Source organism: Neolamprologus brichardi, chromosome 3 (genome assembly GCF_056152115.1).
Source record: "Neolamprologus brichardi isolate AB-2024 chromosome 3, ASM5615211v1, whole genome shotgun sequence".
NCBI lineage: Eukaryota > Metazoa > Chordata > Actinopteri > Cichliformes > Cichlidae > Neolamprologus > Neolamprologus brichardi.
Genome location: NC_142106.1, coordinates 28,012,261 through 28,034,525, shown reverse-complemented (window position 1 = coordinate 28,034,525; position 22,265 = coordinate 28,012,261). Strand labels below are relative to the sequence as shown.

Sequence of the window (22,265 nt, the reverse complement as noted above, 5' to 3'; positions counted from 1 at the left end):
TCTATGAATAATTTATACTCAGAGATATACAAGTACCTGATGCGGTTCAATGACTTGATTTGCTTCTGAAACCTCCTGTGAATCTGAAGGTCTTATGATTTACACACTATGCAAAGAAACTATGCAGACACTGAAACTTATTTGGTTATAGGTGTGCCAAAAGAGATTTAAAGAGCCAGTGACAGTCATTAGGCTAGTCTAACCGGAGCATCTGACATTAAGAAAATGAAGTAAGATTACATTTTAATATTTTGCTGTCTGCAATTATACATTAACATTAGACTCGTGCAAAATCATTAACTGATTCAGAAACAGTTAACATGACATTATAGCATGAAAGCCTGCACGTTGGTGTTACATGCTTATCCAATGTATACATGTCTAGATGAGTCAGATAACACACACCAATTAGTTAAACTGCAGGAATGTCTCAAATATATAAAGACCTGGATGGCCGCTAATTTTATGATTCTAAATTCAGATAAAACTGAGGTTATTGTACTCAGCCCTGAGAATCTAGAAATATGGTATCTAACCAGATTCTTTCTCTGGATGGTTTTACCTTGGCCTCCAGTAACACTGTGAGGAACCTTGGAGTCATTTTTGACCAGGATATGTCCTTCAATGCACATATTAAACAAATATGTAAGACTGCTTTCTTTCCATTTGCACAATATCTCTAAAATTAGAAATATCCTGTCTCAGAGTGATGATGAAAAACCAGTTCATGCATTTTTACTTCTAGGTTGGACGACTGTAATTCGTTGTTATCAGGAAGTCCTAAAAACTCCCTGAAAAGCCTTCAGTTAATCCTCTGTGGTCGCCGGACGCGCCGGCACGTCAAAATCACATGACCAATTTAAGACGCCACAGCTACAAGATGCAGCGATTCCATTTCAACTTGGGTCGAAAGGGCGGACTTCAAACTGCATACCAGTTTTTGAATTGTATCGATGGACCACGTAAAACCAGAGTTATGATAAAAACTACACGTGATGTTTTTTTCTGAACAAAACAGTGGTGTTTACAGCGGGAACACCACTGTGTTACAGACATCGCTAGCAAACACTCTCCCTTTGCGAGTGAAAAAAGAAAAAGAAAAAACACACCTTCCCTATAGAGATTGACAGACCACGTGACTTTCGCGCTTTGCAAGTACCGCATCAAATGCAATCATTTGCATCACCGCAAAAGGTTCATTCTCCGGTTCCAATACCTTCTTGGTTTTTCTTTGCCCCCCCCAAAAAAAGGTATGTACAAAACGAAGGAGAACAATGCCGGTCCGTACAAACACAGACTTGATGAAAAGTCAAAGAAAAGATACGAGGAAAAAATCAAAGGAGTGAAAGGGTTAGACCCTTACAGCACACAGAGTGGACAAAATGCGTTAGCGTGCTGCTATTATTTTAAGAGTATTTAATAAACTATTTGAAATATAATATTTATGGAAAACCTAAATTTACTTTTAAATTTGATTTTTGTGTGAAATTAGTCACATTGTGCGCATTTTATAACATTTCAGAGGTTTTCCTGCTTCCCTTTACATATCTGATATCCAGATAGTTTGTTTATGTCAAAATCTCACTGCAAACCAAATTTCCACCATTTGAAAGCGCTTAAGCACACATCAATATATAGGTCATAGTTATTACTAATACAATTATCAGGATAGGGAAAGAAAACGTCTCTGCTCTTTTCACTCACACTTAAAGTCATTAGCTCTGAAAAGACTGTGAATACATAGATATGCTATCATAAGAGTTTTAAATTCTTATGAAAATTTTGAGGTGGCCAAAAATTAAAGCAGAAAATGTTGATTTACCTCCACAGATGGGTTTATGGTTCATGATTGTAAAATAGAGGAGAAAGTTCAAGTTAGCAGATTCAAATTATGTCTGTAACACAAATTGAACTTTACATGGAATTAACACAAGCACAGTTTGATTAAAAAACTAAACATAACGATTGCAATTTAAAAAAAAATTTTTTTATTTCCATTAGTTCCTTTACTGGTAGCTACCAGTAAAGGAATTAATGGACATAGATTATTATTTTTTTTATGTTCAAATAATTATTTATAATGAAAAATTACCTGATATGATGCGTTGTGTACTCTGTGGCTTCCCTGTAACTTCTGTGGTTGTTTTAGGTGTGCTAAGTTTTAAAATATTCACACTGCATGCAAATCCACCATGGTAAGATGGATTTGCATGCAGTGTGGAGATGGTGTTGTTGGTAAGTGACGATGTCATCAGGTAATCACTTGGAGTTCCAGAGAACTACTTAGCTTTGACCTTGGCAGATGAGTGTCTCTGTGTGGCTACAGGAATGGGAAATATAATAAAGCCTTATATTCAGTAGCGGTTTTAGATACGGGCGACATGGGCGGTGGCCCGGGGCGGCATCGTGGTGGGGGGCGGCATCACGGGCATCGGCAAAAAAAATAAAAAATGCTTCTACTCATGCTGCCCCGACGTCAGCCAGCACATATTGGGAATGGTACAGGCACCGATTGGTTTTCTATCGCCCATTTGCTGGGAGTAAGGGCGCCCTTCGTTTACAAGGTGCGCCTGCTGCTTGCGGCACTGGGAGGAGAGGGTGGGGCGGCGGGGAATTCTCTGGCTGGCTGGAGCAGCATCTAATAACCAACTCGCAAAATAAAAAAAATAAATAAAAACAAACCAACAAACACGAAAACACCAGACATTATGATACAGATTTATCATTTGCACCGATGTTTTTTCGAAATTCTATACATGAAAAGTGAGCGTGAGAGCCCTCGGTGCGCCTGCTCGCTGCTGAAGTCAAAGTAAACTTTATTGTCATCTCCGCTACATACAGTCCAGTATATAGAGAGACAAGACGACAAGGCTCCAGTTACAGAAGTGCAAGTAAACAAACAATATATATAAGAAGAGTAAGAAAATAAATATACACTTTAGGACTCGAGGTACAGTTTGATGGTTTAAAGTCTCACACACAACCTGTCGAAAGGGGAGGGAGACCTGCTGCTTCCAAATAGAGCACATTTCATTTATAATGATGTAAATCCAAGACCATTGTGTATTCGTGATTTGAATCCTGGGTTGTGTGAAATCCCAGAAATAAACCTTAGACAAAGTGAATCTGTGAACTAAGGTCATGTTGTGGTGATCCTGGGGTTGAGGGATGGGTTTTCATACTGGAGTGCAAAATTAAAACCAATGGAAGATGGACAAGAAAAGTTCAAAGCCATCAGGTGCTCAGTTTAGAAAAAAGAGAAAAGAAGAGGAGAAACGAGCAAAAGATGCAGGTAAGCAGATGTGTGATTGGATCATGGCAGGTCATCCTGAAACAATCAGAATCAGAAAACTTTATTAATCTCTAAGGAAATTATGTGAGTTACAGTTGCTCTAAGAAGAAATGGTAAAAATAGCAACAGTAACAGACTAAACTCCAAACAATACATTAGGTTACAGATTTTAATATTGATTAGTCATTGTCAGTTGTTGATTTGTCCTGTTCTCATTGTATGAAGAATTATGATGGCTGTTTGGTGGCCATTTGCATACTATGTATACTCTCTCTCTCTTCACATGTGTGTGTGTACAACAGTTTATGTTAATGTACAAGTCTTAATATGTTTTGTGTGTGTGAGTGTGTGTGTGTGTGGGGGGGGGGGGGGGGGGGGAAGAATTTACAGGTACAAGTGTTGCATTTTGAGAAGAAATTTATTTTGAGAGAAGAAAAGCTAAATTTGAGTGAACAAAATTCATTGATGCGTTCAAAAAATGTATTTCAGTGTTTGCTATTATCCATATTTTCCACATTTTCACTTGCAATGTGTTGCTTGCGCTCTCAACATTTCTGCCCCTACGTTCAAATCTTTCTGTACGCCGTTATATTTGTGCCACAAAACCAGACAATCACAGACTTGGATGCAAAAATTCCGATTGGCTGTTTTGGTCTCCAATCAGCTCGCTAGCTACTGTACCCAAACCCAGAATGCATTTCGTCCAAAACTCAAACGAGGAAGTTGCAGAGGAACGCAGAGTGGCGAAGTTTGAAATATTACTCTTTCTAGATCACAAAATAAAGTTTTAAGATACATTTTCAGGCCAGAATGGTGCTGTGTAAACTTTAAATATGTGCAAAAGTGCTCTAACATTTTCGTCAAAATGCAACACTTGCACTTGCAAAAATCTTTTTACGTGCGTTCAATTTTTTTTTTTATGTGCGCTTAGAATAGTGGCACAAAAATAACGCCATAGAAAATAAGTATATAGCTGTAAGTGTTAAACACATACTCATAACTGACATTTGTAGTAATTTGTTTGAAGAAATTATTGTTGTAAAAGGCTTCGCTTTATTGCATTAATTCACAGTTTTTTATTTGGGATTATGTAGATGTAATTGCGTGGCATCGCCACAAGAGGGAAGCACGTACTATTTTCCATGAAATCGATACCTGCAGCAAACAGTGGTCTAGAGCGGATGGTTTGTACCACACCACATTAATTTCAAGACTTTCTTTACATTTTTAAGATTGAAAGTGAAAAAATATTAAAAGTTGTATCAATTGCATGAATATTTAAAAATATAAAAAATTAAAGCTTTTTCACGAGCCAATAACAATGTATATGGGTAACTAAACTCTGAGCCACTGACCTGAGTGTTGGTAAGTTGGCCACTGTTAATGTTAATTAATAACTAATCCATCATAACGCCTTTTTTCACAAAAACTTGTCTCCTATTAATGTCAAACGCCTTCAACAAAGACAGAGTCAAGGTACATTTTTTATGCCTTATTTTAGATTGCGTATAAATTATTTTATTTGACTTTGACCTTCGGCTGCACTTAAGATTATTAATTATTTTTGCATTCAAGAAAACGTTTTCTATAAAACATTTGATTTCAGTATGGCACATGAATACAATCAAAGGGTTTAGGTGGGGGTTTTTTTTTTTTTGACAGATGCAGGCAGATCAACTTTACAACCTTGCAATTTCTAAAATGGAAATCAATGAAAGACCTGCTTTTTTATTGCTTATAAATAACACAAATGTATTTCCTATTAATCTATTTTTCCATTAATCAATGGAATAATTGATAGATTACTGCATTAATAAAATAATTGATAGCTGCCGCCCTAGTCATACCTGTTTTAACGAGGACAGCACGCACACACTGGTGTCTGACACCCTCTATTGGTGAACATCTGTTTGTTTTTTCCTCCGTACTGCACTTGTGACATCCATTCATCCATCCATCCATCCATTCGCTTCCGCTTATCCTTTTCAGGGCCGCGGGGGGCTCTGGAGCCTATCCCAGCTGTCATAGTGCGAGAGGCGGGGTACACCCTGGACAGGTCGCCAGTCTGTTGCAGGGCCAACACACAGGAACAGACAACCATTCGCGCTCACATTCACTCCCACATTCACACCTATGGGCAATTTGGATTAACCAATTAACCTATCCCCACTAACTGCATGTCTTTGGACAGTGGGAGGAAGCCGGAGTACCCGGAGGGAACCCACGCAAACACGGGGAGAACATGCAAACTCCACACAGAAAGACCCCGACACCCCGAACTCAGGACCTTCTTGCTGTGCAGCAACAGTGATAACTACCGTGCCACTGTGCTGCCCCACTTGTGACATAAAATAGTTTATTATTTTTTATTTTATTAAGTTAATCGTACTTCAGTATGACACAATACAATTTAATTTGTATACCAAAACTACCCAACAGCCCAGAACAGCCTACATATTTTCCACATTTGATCATGTTTTAAAAATATATATATTTATTTTTAGGACTATCAATACATGCATCACTGTGAGAAGAATTCAGTTTTCAGATCTACAAACAAATGGACACAAACAGAGCAGAGGATTGATAAATGTCTCTGCTGTTTGTCTCTCACTTTGCCTCTGCAATCTAAAAGAGATTTTTGCACTTTTGTAAATGTGACTACATTACACTGAGTGCAGTGTGTGGTTGTAATTATGCATAGCGTGTGAATGCAAGCACTTTTTTTATGTACTAACCAAGTGACTTGAAGTAGGTGTTCCCCTTTCAAAGTTGCCCATCGAGTTCCATCTGAAGCCTATGAAGCAGCCCTTCTGTGTGACAAAGGTGGTTCACTTCTTAATCGCCACAGTAACTTATGATGTAAATCTAACCCGTTCCAGACCAGGTTAAGATCCAGATTAGAGTCCAAAAAAGGTGATTCTGTTTCCCCAACCTTTGTTGAAACCTGCAGTCAGTAGCAACTGAAGAAGTTACTAGACTGTCGAAATGTTTCTCCCACTGAAAACGCTACGTCCAGATGAACAGAATCAACTTTTTGGGATTTCCTCACCTTGATTACTGAGCATGCAGAAAGACATCCAGATTAGAGATTAACGGGTTTCAAATCACCACCCGCTGACAAATCAATTCTCCAGAAAAGAGCTAAAACAGCAGAATCTGCTTGTAAAGTCTGTGTTGTGTCTGTGTGTCCCAGATGAGCATCTGTAATATGGTCATAGGTGCAACTTTATTCCCTTTTCATGTTGGCTGAAAACAATTTTACATATTTGATCTTAAAACAGAGACCCTGTAATTGCTGACCTGTAATCAAATGTGTACACAGACTTTTGTTTTGATATCTAATCTTTGCTCTCAAACACTCAAACTGCAGCGAGTCTGCAGCTGAGAGAATATTAAGTCAAACTGTCGGAGCAGGTTGTATCGTTTTGGTTTATAGTCAGATGGAAGTGCCATGTTTTCAATGAGCCTTTGATTTATAGCATGGATTAGGTGATCATGTGATGGGGGATAGATTTTAAATCAGCAACATGCTAAAGCTAATGTTATGTTACTCATGAAATGAAAAGCAAACGGTGCATCGCATTGGTACAGGAATGTGTGTGTATTCATTTGTTGATTTTTGTGTATAAATCCTGTTCTGCTTCAATTAAATTCAATTTTATTTACATAGAGCCAAATCACAACAACGGTCACCTCAATGAGATTTATATTGTACAGTAGATCGTACAATAATAGATTCAGAGAATCTATTATTGTACTCTCATCTGGCATATGACCCATGGATTAGATTCGTAGATTAGTTTGATGCTGTCAACACCCTTTTCGTGTGAATTCGCTGGGAAACCCTGGGTTAACTTGAGTTGAAAACCCACTTTGTGCAAGCATTTATCCAGGTCCTGGTGTTAGGGTGGGTGAGCCCAGATAACAGAAACATACCCTGGATAGGGCCGATAGCCAGCAGCAAGGGCGTAGATTTGGCATGGACGGAAGGGACATGTCCCCACCAATATCCAGCGATTATTGAAATGTCCCCACTAATAATTTGATCTCTTCGAGTAAAGAAAAACAAACCCGATAGTAAGAAGGAAAAAAACAAAAAACAAAAAACAATCTGTCAGCGTCTCATTCACCCAGCGGTGCAGAAAGAGTTAAATTACGTTCTCTACCTCATGTAACAAATATGGCCAATGTGATTGGCTGTGCCTTTCAGGGAGCTCTGTTTAGTTTTAGCAGCGGCAAGCCTGCGCTGCGAGGAGGAGAGGAGGATGGCAGCAAAGAGGAAGAACCTGGATATAAGAAAGTATTTTTCAAAGAAACCTGTAAGTCACTTAAAGTCAAGTTCACTCATAAAATGTGTCCGTCATAATAACGTTGCAGGCTATGCTAGGCTTTGGCCCACATCAGTCTAAAATTGCATGTAACCACAAATAACGTGTTTTGGAAACTAACTGCACAACAGGCAGCACTATTAGTTATCTCAGTCTCAGAGCAGCATTTCTAATTTTGATTGAAACTGTCAGAGAAAACGGCAGCCTCGAGCGAGCCAGGATATTAGTTTACAGAGGCTGTTAAAATTATATGTCTAACGTTAAAATGTTGGTTACACAATAATTTCGTCCTAATGGTACTGACATATTCATAGGTCATAGTCATGAATAGTCCTGATTTTGCAATAATTCCACCTTGTAGTGCAGTTTGCACAAATTGTTTTAAAAATGCACTCACCCTACAAACATTACTGATGAGTCAAGATCTGCACAAACTGACAGAAACACTGAAGCAGCTCCACATTTTATTCTTATTGTCATGTATGTCCTATTTGTCAGGTGACAGAAGAACCAACACAAAGCTCAGAGAGTAATGGTGACACAAGATCACAGGTGGAATTGGATGATGACCTGGTGGTTCATGACTGTATTTGAAGCACATGTGTGACTGCATGTATGTGGAATGTCTCACTGTTATTTATCAGGTGACAGAGGCAGCTCTGCCATGTTGTAGCTCAGACAGAGGTGAAGAGGCGAGGTCACGGGTGACTGACTGATGATTTGGTGCTATAGATTAACTAGTATTTATTATCATGACAATTGTTAGGCTGCTGATGTAAATTGTTTCATTAGTGTATATTTGACAAAGAATCTGAATTGACATGTCTCACTTTTTATATGGCACGAATCCATGTGTTATTTTATCAGGTGGCAATATGTCCTCGTGCACTCAGAGGGGAAGAGCCAGGGCCAAAGGTGAGGCACATCAAGCACAGAATAATAATAATTGCAATCTGAGGATAAAACGCATGTACTGAGGCTGAAAGAAGCTTCAGTGCTCTCAGAAGACTAAAAACATGGCTAAAGTTAACAATGACTCAAATGAGATTAAACAATGCTGCTGTATGTCCACCAGGAGAGACTGGACAGTATAGATGTAAAACAAATATGCCAGCAGTTTATCTCAGTTAATGAGAGGAGAAGGCATGTGTGTGGCTCCCTCACATAGTGGACATTGAGTTGTTGTGTGGGGCACCAGTAGTCCATGTCTGTTGCTGTAACAGTAGTTCATGTTTAGAATAAAAAGATCCCAGCTCACTGATTTGATCGCGGCAATAGTGCCTAAAATGTTGCATAATTTTGCTGAGAGATCTTTTACTTTGTGGTAATCTTAGACGAGTAGTTTTATGGACAAAAACCACCAGGTCATTCAGTGTTTCCTTAGTGCTTATGCATATAAGAGATGTTGGTGTAGTACAACTGAAGTAATGTTGTTAAGTACTTAAAGTCATATTCTTTTATTGTCATGACTCTATTTGAAGCTATTTTTATTTTTGTATGATACCTGATTTATATGGAATATGGCTGAAGTAAACTAAAGCCTAAAATACTTAGTCAGTCATTTGTTTAATAGTAATTTAACATTATATAATTCACATATAAAAATATGAATTGTAATTTTAAATGGTTTAAAAGCACGTAGAATAGCATATGTAGGCAAGTATATTTCTCCTTTTGTTATCAAGAAGCAAAGACAAAAAGGAAAAAAAAAAAGAAACAGGGCAGGGTTCGGTCCCCACCAATGCCAAAACCAAATCTACGCCCTTGGCCAGCAGCATATTCAACTGCCTTTATAAAGGAAACAAAGACCTGATATGAAAGCCTCAGAGAGGCGACAGCCAGCTGGGTTTATACTGAGAGCTGTGCAAACTCCGGCCATTCCAACTTCCAAGGTGAGCTGGCAGCGGCATTTCCAGAAACAATGCACAAACAATGAAGCACTTTTGCAAATAGGCGCTATCTTGACAGCGTCTTTTTTTTTTTTTTTACAAATTTAACTGACATAGCCATGTGTTTATTTTATAGAGAGCAGATTGCTGTGTTTAAGGATTACAGTTTGAATCACATGTACAAGAGTAAAAACGCAGCGAAACATGAGAACTTGACGGACTACAAAGCTTCACACATCCAGGGAAAGGAACAGTGACGTTTGTGATTTCCCACAAAATCCCAAAAAACAGTAAACCATTCAATGATGGAATTTTGTGGCCTGAGAATAAAGAAGCATTTGAGAATGTGCCCCTCTCCACCTAATTTGACTGCAAGATTTTAAATGTTTTGTTTTAAAGTTGTTGGTGTGGTGACTAAACTGCAGTCATGGATGACATTCAGATTAGACTTAGACTCTTTTTACCAGCTGCCAATGACTTGAAACTTCTGACATATAAATAAAATATAACAGCATATAAATGTCACGGCTGTGGCAGCAGTCGTGTGGAGGTGAGAAGGAGGATCCACATAGCAGACAGCGGCGCAGGTGCGAGTGAGTTTTATTTACAGTGAACCATAACCAAGGTGAGGGCAGAACTGAACATAAACCTAAACTGGGAAAACTAACAAACAGACCTGAAAACATAAGGACAGCAGGAGATACAACTGAGCACAACTGAACCTAATTCACAAGAAGAGACACAGACCTACAAAGTAAAATAGGAAACACACACTGTTTTACAACACAAATTCGGGAGCACAAACAGAGCACAGAGGACAGACACAGGTAGGGTTGATAAAACATTGAAGCAATAAACACAAGAACCAAACCCTAAGAACTAATACAAAATAAGAATTAACACAAAACACGAGATGAAACCAAAAGGAAACACAAAACGCTGGGTCAACGACCCAGGACAATAAAAGTTTTTTTTATTCATTTGTTATGATGGTAAACTTGGTTAAAATCACTTCGTGCACATCTGTAGCTGAAATCTGAAAAAAGACATGAAGGAGATAATCCCTGTTCATGTTCAAGTGTACATATTTTTATTACATTTACAAAAGCATTTTTAAAGCAGTGATTACAGTCACAAATATGTTGCATTAATGAAACCTGAAATTCATCAAATGTAGGAAAATACATATTCAAACAACATTATAACTGGCGAAACAGAAACTTAAATTAGGTATCAGAAAGCTTTTCAGCAAACTGAAAAATAAATTTGTAAAAATTACTGTTATTTTAATATTAATATTTCTTCTTTATCTACACATGCAGTCATCTGAGATTTTTCAGGTATGACTCGTGCTTTACTTTTACTGTTTTTCACAGTAAACTCAGTAAAGTAAATGTCCATAATAGAGTTCACTGACGGTCACTCTCAGAGTTAAGGACTCCCACTTCAAAGACAACAGGAGCCTGAATGGTGAAGCCCAAGTAGAACAGCCTTGTTGGCAGCGTTGGTTCAGGTGGTTGAGCTTCTGTTCTTGCCTTTATTTTCTGGTCTCCTACACAAACACACACTTCCTGTTCTTCAAGCTCCTGTGACTCTGCAGAAGAACTCGGCTCGATCTGGACCGGAAGTAGGATATCTCTGATATCTGTAATGTGCCACACTTTCCCACTGAGCCACAGATGATTGATCCGCCTCATCTTCTCCTTTTTATTTTGTTTGTCCTTTAACTCAGCATCCACCTTCTCCTCCACTATTGCATCCAGCCTGGATCTGTGGATCCATTTGCTCAGTCCGGAGCCTTTTCCCAGAAAAAACAATGGCAACAAGTAACGTCCTCGCAGGTACTTGGCATAGTCGGCTTTCTTAAATGCTTCCTCCATGAATGTGACATACTGTTGCAGGTTGATGTCAAACATGAGGTCAGCAGGAAGCTGTGCAGGTTCCCCAGGTTCTTTGTCTCGTTTCTCATCAGTGTCCTTGTCCTCCCAGGTTGAGTCTGCTGACTTACTGTCCTCTGTGGCCTTTTGTCCGACTTCTTCATCGTTCTTGTTTTGTGGCACCTGAAGCTGATTTTCAGGCCAAAACAACATCAGCACCAAAAGATAAAACTCAGGTCTCCTACTTCCTTCTTCTCTTTCCAAGAATGTGTGAATGATGTTTTTGAGTTCATTCACTGGGCTGAGTTTAGGAGAATCTGGCTTCTTGTTGCTTAAGAGGATGTTGGAGAGGATGTAGCTCTCTGCTAGTTTGATATCTTCAACATTTTTCTCGTATGCAGCCTTCAGACATTCTTGAATTGATTCTAAATCAGACAGAGTTATTTCAGGTTCCTCAAATTGAGCATGTCTTCCCTTTGACATGAAAAGTCCATGGTTCAGCAGATCAAGGAGGCCTGGAAAGCTGGTGGAGTCTACTGCTCTTTTGTTTGTGTAGTGCTCGTAACAGAGTGCAACATCCTTCCAGAAGTAATGTGGCTCCAGAGTACTCATGCCAGGTTTGGAGTAGGTTAGATACCATTCAAAAAAGTTGAACTCCTCTTCAACTTTTGTTTTTATATCTGCAGGGCAGTAGTTGAGTTTCTCAAAAGCAATATTTGCCACTTGAATGAAACCAAAGCGGCCTCTGTTGTTGAAGGTATCCGACATGCTTTCAGCCTCAGCCGCCTCCATCGTCTCTGAGAGCGCTTCATTCTCAGCTTTCTTCTCCACATCTTTAAATGCTTGGAAGGCTTCTCGTGCCTTTTTAAAAATACCCTCACCAGGATCAATCAAGCGTTTCTTATAAACTTGTGCGAGCGTGTCAGCCATGTAAGAGTTGTTTGGAGCTCTTTCAATCGCCTCTCTCGCCCATGCTTCAGCTTTAGTCGTATCCTTCTTTTGATACAGACGAGAAATAGTTTGAGGAAAAATAGGATTTGTTTCAAATTTTTCTGATGCACATTTCAGTGCAGACACAGCATGGTAAAACCTCTCTCGTGTCAAAATATCCCTGATCAACTTTGAGAATTTCTCTTGACCATCCTCACTCATTTCTCTCTTTGTTAGCAAATCTTTGACGTATTGGGCAATTCGTAGTTCACTCTCAGATCCACATAGTAAGTGCATTAATTTTTTCACTGTAGTGCTTCTGTTAATCTTCAAATCATGCAGCAGCTCCACAGATCTTTGTGCAATCACTGGGTGATTTATTGTCACATGTTCAGGGACTGGACTGATCAAAAAGGTGAAAGGCTCCATTCGTTCGTTAAAGGGAGGACCTCCATGGATTAGATCAGGTGGTCCAAGGATCTGTTGACACTCATCTATACGGAGGTAAGAATTAGGAAGATATGCGTTCAACAACACCAACAGTGAGAACAGCTGTGTGTTTTGGGACTCTGGGTTTTGTTTCACAAACTCTGAAACGCACAGTTTCCAGTAGTTATTACATAAAATCTCTGCTTCCACGTCATCGCTGATGTCAGCCATCTCAGTTTCTGCTGAATTTCGGTTCATTGCAATGAGTTCAAACTTCAAGAGATGAAATGTATGGTTTTTTTTCTTTATTCCTTCTGGTGCTGAAATCAGACACCTGGAGAAATGAGGATGAGATGGATGTAAATGATCTATTCATTTTAAAATATACCAAATAGATAATATTGTACATAATTTAAACATATATTCATTGACAAAAAAGATCTTAACAACCACACAGACAGATGTATACAACTTCTGTTACTTCCAACATTTAAGCTTATACACTTATAATTTCATATAATTATTGCTTGAAACATGGGAGCTCTAAAGTTTTCCACATTTCATAAATCTCTCAGCTGTCATGTAATAAGCACTTTCTGTTTAACATCCGATTGCAATAGGTTTTGCTCTGAACAACCAAAAACCTTTTCAACACATACTTTTCTAAAGAAAATAATGAAAATACTGTTTTCATTAGAATTTGGAAAAACAAAAAATCAGTGTGATATTCAATCTTACATTTATCAGAGTGGTGAAGTAGAGTTATAAACTTTTCATAATAACTTTGAAGTCTGCCTGCTAATTTGGCTGTATGGATAGCAATGACAATTTGTTGGTTGACTTCTTGTACATAGTAATAAAATACAAACAATACAATATACTGTTTAGCAGTGTTGGGAAGGTTACTTTTAAAATGTATTCAACTTTGCTAGCGAGAGACAGAGAGAGGCGTTGAAAGGCTGCTCCAACGGAACTTATTGTTTTTGGAGGAAAACACGAACACGGTGTACAGTCGAGTCTTAATAGCTTACTTACAGCTGGGCTTGTCAGGCACTCTTCATGGCTGCAGTGGTTATTATTATATTTACATGCTCTCAGCTCCCATTTTTGCTCGATGACAGCTCGTACTTTTCCTTTTTCTCCCTCCCTCACTCACAGACACATAACGAGTATGGCAGTCCATTCTCCCTGCAGCACGGACTACACTGCCCATGATGCTACATTCTTTAGAGCTATACCTGTAGCCTTCTGCCTATTAGCTTAGCACAACACAACAAAAAGGCCTCTCTCACCCAGGAAACACGCAGAGAGAGAGCGTCACTCTGTAACCATGGCAACCGTAACGCTGCCACCTGGAACAACAGAACGTAGCTGTCAAACAAAACCCAAACAGGCCTGACCCACGACAATATGAAACAGGGAAGTACCGCCGTGTAATCCATTTATTTCAACAACGTAACTGTATTCTAAATACCACCTTTTTAAACGGTAACTGTAACGGAATACAGTTACTCATATTTTGTATTTTAAATACGTAACGGCGGTAAAAAAAAAACAAACATAAGGACAGCAGCAAGTCAAGAAAAACCTACACTAATAGAGTCAACTATTGTTTAGGTACTTTGCCAATAAACCATAATAAACAAGATTACATCTTTTTTGTTTTATATCATACATTATTACATGTGACATTTGTTACTTCTGTTAAGTGTACAGTAGTAGCACATGTTATAAACCCCGCAAAAAACATGTATTGTGTACTCTGAAATCTTTTACAAACAAGCAACTAATATTTTTGCCTACTCACCTGATAAGAGACCTGTTGGAGCTGCAGCAGGTGTGTGGATGAGTGGAGAGCGCAAGATTGAAATTTAAACAACCCGAGCCACGCCTGCTGCATACTGCACATTCCTGTCTCTTTGGTGTTACGTATATCTTTCATTGTGCTGAGAGTGATTTCATCTCTTCTTGTCACGGTCCCCGTGCCTCACCGGCTGATTCCGTGTTAGGCAACATGTGTTTTGTTCTTGTGCTCTCTCTCTCTCTCCCTCTTTCCCCAGCCACAGCGGTGCTCACTGTGGGCCCGCCCCTGGCCCACACACCTGTGCTCATCATCACACCTGGCGCTGGTTACTACAATCAGAAGGGCTTTTTAAGATGGCAGACCTACACTACTCATCGCTGGAACGTTGAGTCACCCGCGTTAGTGCTTCAGCAATCGGCCTAAGTCTGTGAGTTTCCTTGTGATCTAGTGCTAATTGGATTTTCTGTGTGTGTGCGTAGATTCCCCCCTGTCCTTGTACCCCCGAGTGAGCGAGAGGAGCGACTGGAGTGGGAAAAGAGTGGGATTGTTGGCTGAAAGAGCAGAGTGTGGTTTTGGACCCTTCCCCCCTGGAGCCCCGGATCCCTTCCCCGAGCACCTTGTATATATATAATCACCCGGTGACACCACTGTAAATAAACGCACTATCAGTTTCTGCAAAGGTCTCCTGGTCTGCGCCTGAGTCCGTTTACAAAACTGTGTCACTTCTTGGTGATCAAACATGTTAGTGAGACAATTGTATTAATGCTTGTGCATGAGTAAAAATACCTTCAATGCCTTGCACATGTTTCAGCAGAAATGAAAATGAAAATGAAAAGTGATGTTTTCTTGTAAATACAGTGGGGCAAAAAAGTATTTAGTCAGCCACCGATTGTGCAAGTTCCCCCACTTAAAATGATGACAGAGGTCAGTAATTTGCACCAGAGGTACACTTCAACTGTGAGAGACAGAATGTGAAAAAAAAATCCATGAATTCACATGGTAGGATTTGTAAAGAATTTATTCGTAAATCAGGGTGGAAAATAAGTATTTGGTCAATAACAAAAATACAACTCAATACTTTGTAACATAACCTTTGTTGGCAATAACAGAGGTCAAACGTTTACTATAGGTCTTTACCAGGTTTGCACACACAGTAGCTGGTATTTTGGCCCATTCCTCCATGCAGATCTTCTCAAGAGCAGTGATGTTTTGGGGCTGTCGCCGAGCAACACGGACTTTCAACTCCCGCCACAGATTTTCTATGGGGTTGAGGTCTGGAGACTGGCTAGGCCACTCCAGGACTTTCAAATGCTTCTTACGGAGCCACTCCTTTGTTGCCCGGGCGGTGTGTTTTGGATCATTGTCATGTTGGAAGACCCAGCCTCGTTTCATCTTCAAAGTTCTCACTGATGGAAGGAGGTTTTGGCTCAAAATCTCACGATACTTGGCCCCATTCATTCTGTCCTTAACACGGATCAGTCGTCCTGTCCCCTTGGCAGAAAAACAGCCCTATAGCATGATGTTTCCACCCCCATGCTTCACAGTAGGTATGGTGTTCTTGGGATGCAATCAGTATTCTTCTTCCTCCAAACACGACGAGTTGAGTTTATACCAAAAAGTTCTACTTTGGTTTCATCTGACCACATGACATTCTCCCAATCCTCTGCTGTATCATCCATGTGCTCTCTGGCAAACTTCAGACGGGCCTGGACATGCACTGGCTTCAGCAGCGGAACACGTCTGGCACTGCGGGATTTGATTCCCTGCCGTTGTAGTGTGTTACTGATGGTGACCTTTGTTACTTTGGTCCCAGCTCTCTGCAGGTCATTCACCAGGTCCCCCCGTGTGGTTCTGGGATCTTTGCTCACCGTTCTCATGATCATTTTGACCCCACGGGATGAGATCTTGCGTGGAGCCCCAGATCGAGGGAGATTATCAGTGGTCTTGTATGTCTTCCATTTTCTGATGATTGCTCCCACAGTTGATTTTTTCACACCAAGCTGCTTGCCTATTGTAGATTCACTCTTCCCAGTCTGGTGCAGGTCTACAATTCTTTTCCTGGTGTCCTTCGAAAGCTCTTTGGTCTTGGCCATGGCGGAGTTTGGAGTCTGACTGGTTGAGGCTGTGGACAGGTGTCTTTTATACAGATGATGAGGTCAAACAGGTGCCATTCATACAGGTAACGAGTGGGGGACAGAAAAGCTTCTTACAGAAGACGTTACAGGTCTGTGAGAGCCAGGGATTTTCCTTGTTTGAGGTGACCAAATACTTATTTTCCACCCTGATTTACGAATAAATTCTTTACAAATCCTACCATGTGAATTCATGGATTTTTTTTTCACATTCTGTCTCTCACAGTTGAAGTGTACCTCTGGTGCAAATTACTGACCTCTGTCATCATTTTAAGTGGGGGAACTTGCACAATCGGTGGCTGACTAAATACTTTTTTGCCCCACTGTAGTTTGCCTGTCATGTGTTTTTAGGTTTCCAGTTACAATAATATAATGCAGTATCATTAAGGTGTTTTGTTTTTATTATCAAATCATTAAGATAAATTTCTGAAAACGATAAATATAAATAGAGAGAAGAATGGACTGCAAAGTAAATACAGTTCAATCAATGAAAGTCAGTAAAGTCCTCTTTATCACAATTAGCTGATTTCAGGTCTTTTTATATTTATATATATATATATATATATATATATATATATATATATATATATATATATATAAAATTCCCCACTCGCCCCTGTGGGCGGTCAATCCTTCAAGCTCAGGTCCTCTACCAGACGCCTGGGAGCTTGAGGGCCCTGCGCAGTATCTTAGCTGTTCCCAGGACTGCGCTCTTCTGGACAGAGATCTCAGATGTTGTTCCTGGGATCTGCTGGAGCCAATCGCCTAGCTTGATCAAAAAGGTGAAAGGCTCCATTCATTCGTTAAAGGGAGGACCTCCATGGATTAGATCAGGTGGTCCAAGGATCTGTTGACACTCATCCATACGGAGGTAAGAATTAGGAAGATATGCGTTCAGCAGCACCAACAAAGAGAACAGCTGTGTGTTTTTGGACTCTGGGTTTTGTTTCACATACTCTGAAACACACAGTTTCCAGTAGTTATTACATAAAACTTCTGCTTCCACGATGGATGTAAATGATAAACACTTTATGTTTAGCATAGGATGGCAAAAGCTTTTGCTCTGAACAACCAAAACCTGGCCTCCTGCACAAATCGTGAAATACCGTTTAGTCATTCATTTGGAAAAAGAAAATGAGTTTGATATTCAATCTTACACCTGTCAGAGTGGTGACGTAGAGAGATAAACATTTCATAATAACTTTTAAGTCTGCCTGCTAATTTGTCTGTATGGAGAGGAATTGGTTGGTTGGCTTCTTCTACATAGTAATAAAATACAAGCAAAATAACATAGTATTTTCAAACGGTAGGAAATCAGAAGAAAGCTTCTTTTCCAACAGTGTATGAACAGAGAGAGTTTTCAGAGTAGCATATATAATTAGCAAAACATTTGGCATCAAGTATTTTAAAAACAAACAACATCTGCTTTCTGTGGATGACTGGAGAGCCCAAGAATGGGATTTAAACAACCTGAGCCACACCTGCTGCTTACTGCACATTTCCCGTCTCTTGGGTGTTGAGTTTATGTTCCACTGTTATGTCATTTCTCCTGAGGGATTTAGCATGCTAGTGATAACAACTATATTGCTGTTTGTGCATGAGTGAAAATACCTTCAATGGCTCACACGTTTCAGCAGAACTGAAAATGAAATGAAAAGTCCTGCAGTCCTGTATATGGTCAGCTTCCTGCTCTATGTGTTTAGGTTGCCAGTTAGTATAATATAATGCAGTATCATTATATCATTATATCAGTATCACTATCAACAAGATATTGGTTTTGTTTTTAAATTATTAAGATACAAATCAGATCATTCCTTAAAATGCTAAATATATGAAGAATGAACTGTACAGCAAACCATCAGTTATTAAAGTTCACTCAGTGAATGTCAGTAAGGTCCTCATCAGAAGCTGATTTCTCTTTTTTTTTTTTTAACAACTTTAGTTCATTTAATGGATCAAAATTTCATTTCATTTTATAAAAAGTTTTATAAAAAGTTACAAGTCAAGCATCAAGGGGTAGTTTGAAATTTGAGCCCTCATAATTTCAATAGAGATGTCCACAAGCCATTTTCACAATGTAAAGACAAAATAATTTTATTTCTAAATCTGAGTAGCATGTAAACATAAAAGAATATATATATATATATATATATATATATATTATATGTATTATATGTATATTATATGTATTATATGTATATAATATTTATCGTATTAGCTCCCCATTTTTTTGTTTTTGTTTGTTTGTTTTAATAAAAGACTATCATTATGTAATCACTGTAACAAAATAAAATGAAATAAAATTAATTTTGATGATATAATTGAATTAAATTAAGTATACCTGTTGTATAAATATGGTTCTACATGGACTTGTCCCACATCTTTTAAATGAATTTATTAATCAATAGATTAATAAACGAGGGAGACCAACTGGACAAACGCCGTTCCTTCGCTTGACCCCAGTTGCTCTCGTCCACTGCAGCATTAACATTGCATTAACAATATAATCTACAGTATTGACATTGTATTAAGATGGTTATTAAGGAAAGGTCATAAGCCTCGTTCGGCGCGTTGTCCGGGCGATCTATTGTGTAAGTGACTTGGAGCTATAGAAGGTTAAAACTGCATACGCGCTTACAAAACACATATAGTACATATAATCTAGAAACAGGCCTGAGCAAAGGCCTGAAACCATTCAGCAACCCGTGGCGTTTGAGTTTGCTTAGTAACAGGTGACAGAAGATGTGTCAAAAGAAAAGAAGTCATTGGGGATCTTCAGGGCCTGGATTCATCGCCATATGTGGACGAAGATGCCAGTGAGTGGAACTTCGCTGTCTGCATTTATCTCTTAAAATTGACCATTGCCTGTAAAAAATGCAAATAATGTTCTTGGAAAACGCGAGAAGGGGCTTCAAACACTGACATTATAAAAGCAATTGCATTTGTATTTTTGGGTGGAGATCTATGCTGATTGTGTGCAGTATACATCTTCCCGCGCATGTGTTCAATAAAATCATTGTTTGACCAGACTCTTCGGGACCAGTGTTGTTTTGTTTTCCTCCTCAATATCTTCGAGTTCGGGACAACTGCCCTTTTATTAGGGTTACATGAATATTAGGGGTGCAACGATACACAAAATTCACGGTTCGGTTTGGTTTGATATTTTTTCGATACAAAAAAAAATGTTCATGCTTTTTTAATTTGTCATTTATTAAAATTATAAATATATATTTTAACTCAAAAGTAGAGTTTTTAAATTTAATGTTGCTGCAACAACAAAGTAATAAAAAAAATCTGATTGAGGAATCACTCATCTTTGGAAAAGAGAGTTTATTACAGAGAAATGTCTCTTTCCAAAATAAAAGCTATACTATACGCTTCTTCTGGGCTATATTCTCAGCAGCATATTAAACATATCAGATCCCCATAAGGAGAATCATGTGCTAACGGCTGTCTAAATGACTCGGGTAAAGTGTGTAGCATGCGTGCTTGTTGTTTTTGTCTGCTTCCACTTGTCTTGCACTAGGATGATGTTGGGGTAAATGTGCAGTCATATTCGTTGTGTTCCCACTAGTGCTGTCAGCCTTAATCTCGTTGAAATGACGTTAACGCCACAACATGGCAAATCTCCGTTAACGAGCTACAGCGGGTCGCCCGTGCGTGGGGCTGGACGGCCAACACGTTAACGAGCTAACTGCGCTAATGCACTAGTTCCCACCATTGAGCATTGCGTGGCACATCCAACATACTGTTTTACTTTAGTCCATGACTCGCTTACCTTCAGGGTCATACTTCACATGAAAACCAAAATAGTTCCAAACGCCACATCTGAATGAGGGTGGGGGAGGTTCAATTTGCCATGTTGCAACGAGAGCTTAACTTCTGTCTCGCTAGCTTGCCCTGCGCTCAGTGAATCTGCGTTCGACTACTCCGCCTAGGCTGCACTGTCGAGCGCAGATCCACTGAGCGCTCAACACAGACAGCAACGTCAGAAGAAAAGTTGATAAAATAAATGAAAAATTTTGTATTGTTCGATACATATGTGTACCGAACCGAAAGCACTGTATCGAACGGTTCAGTATCGATACGAGTATATTGCCAGCCAGACCTGCTGGTCTGGAAGTCCAGCAGTTCATCTAAACAAAAGGCACTTAGAGATATAGATGTGTTTGCTATACTATATATCAGCAAGAAAAGATACAACCTCTTCCCATGACCCTAAGATTGTGAGTGTGCGTGCCAGAACACTCTTGAATGCACACGAAGTCTTTGCAGACTCCTAAGGATCACACATCCTATCACTACACAATCGATTATACACCTCTAAGCATATATGGTTAAATATTTCTAAGCATAAATGACAATCAACAATATAAACCTGACAGATGCATTATCTGGATAAACTGTGCTTTAAGCAAAGGGAATTAAATGATGGAATAATTTACCAAAGACAGTGGAGAAGCAGCTGATCATGGAAAATAAAGTGATCATGTGCATATAGTATGTGGGGCTGCAAATTTACTAACTGATTCAACAAGCTGTATTAAAAATGAAACTGTGTGAATATTTCATTTTCATTTCATTTATAAATACTAGGATGTATTTTGAAATCATGAAGTTTACAGGGAAACAAAACAAAATGAGTAGCAGGTTGGCGTGGTTTATGGCAACGGTATAACCTAATGGATCATAATCTTTTTATCTTGTAAGTGATAGAAGATTGATTCATTTATGTTTCTTGGCTCACCAACTCATTGTGAAATTTGACACACCCTGCTCTTGTAGATGGGAATAAAACTGTGATATAAAAATTAGAGTATAAAAGTTAATCTCACTTTCAGTTCGTGTGTGTGGTACGTACAGCATACTTCTGCAGGATTGAGTTACCAACTGATTTTATGCAACAGCAGTGGGAGTTCAGCTCAGTTCAATTTAATTCAGTTTTATTTATATAGCGCTGAATAACGACAGCCACTCGTTTTTGTGTGTTTCCTCTGTTTTGCATTTTTGCCTTCTTTGAGCAAAGATTTAGTAAAAGGACTTGATGTTGTAGTCCCTGATAATTCATTGCTTAAATGGTGAGAATCTTGAGGGACTGCCTTCTTTGAGCAACGAGATTAAAAGATTTACATTGAAACTTTGGGGGGTCAACTAATAGTTTGTTGGCTTTGCTTAGGATAACGTTTGACACAAACTTCCCTATATAGCCCATGTTTATTTTTTTATATGTTAATTAGTTTGTTTTTGGGTTTTACATACAAGAGTATGAACGATTATCTGTCCCCCTGCAACCCAGATGAGGATAAGTGCAAGAGGATGGGTGGAGAAGTATATTTTGGCATCAGTCTTTTCTGGTTTCCAAAAGATCCTGTCAGACCACTTCCAGGTGTCTTGAACAGCTTGATCTAGACATTGTGGCTGTTTCATTCTTTATAACCTCTTTATTCCCCTCGATAGTTTTAACACTGACAAAGTCTGTGTGATATTGCCTGCAGTGGCTCTAAGAATTATTTCACCATGATGTAGCGTAGGGCTAGCATACAGGGTTTAGTGTTTTCTCCCATAGTTGTTAACTGGAAGA

General features: G+C 39.0%; 2 protein-coding genes across 2 annotated transcripts in view; one reads left to right on the top strand and one right to left on the bottom strand.

Annotated features, from left to right (window-relative positions):
• Nucleotides 1-22,265, top strand: part of LOC148104118 (macrophage mannose receptor 1-like) — a 126,430-nt gene that overhangs the window by 20,477 nt on the left and 83,688 nt on the right. The gene's annotated exons all lie outside the window — the stretch shown is intronic.
• LOC118455832 (sterile alpha motif domain-containing protein 9-like) lies at nt 10,922-13,006 on the bottom strand. Its single transcript, XM_035915807.2, has one exon. The coding sequence runs from the start codon at nt 13,004-13,006 to the stop codon at nt 10,922-10,924; it is 2,085 nt and encodes a 694-aa protein (XP_035771700.2).

Excerpts from the sequence above, each read along its gene's own strand:
- LOC118455832 (XM_035915807.2), bottom strand. The coding sequence starts at position 13,006 with ATGAACCGAAATTCAGCAGAAACTGAGATGGCTGACATCAGCGATGAC.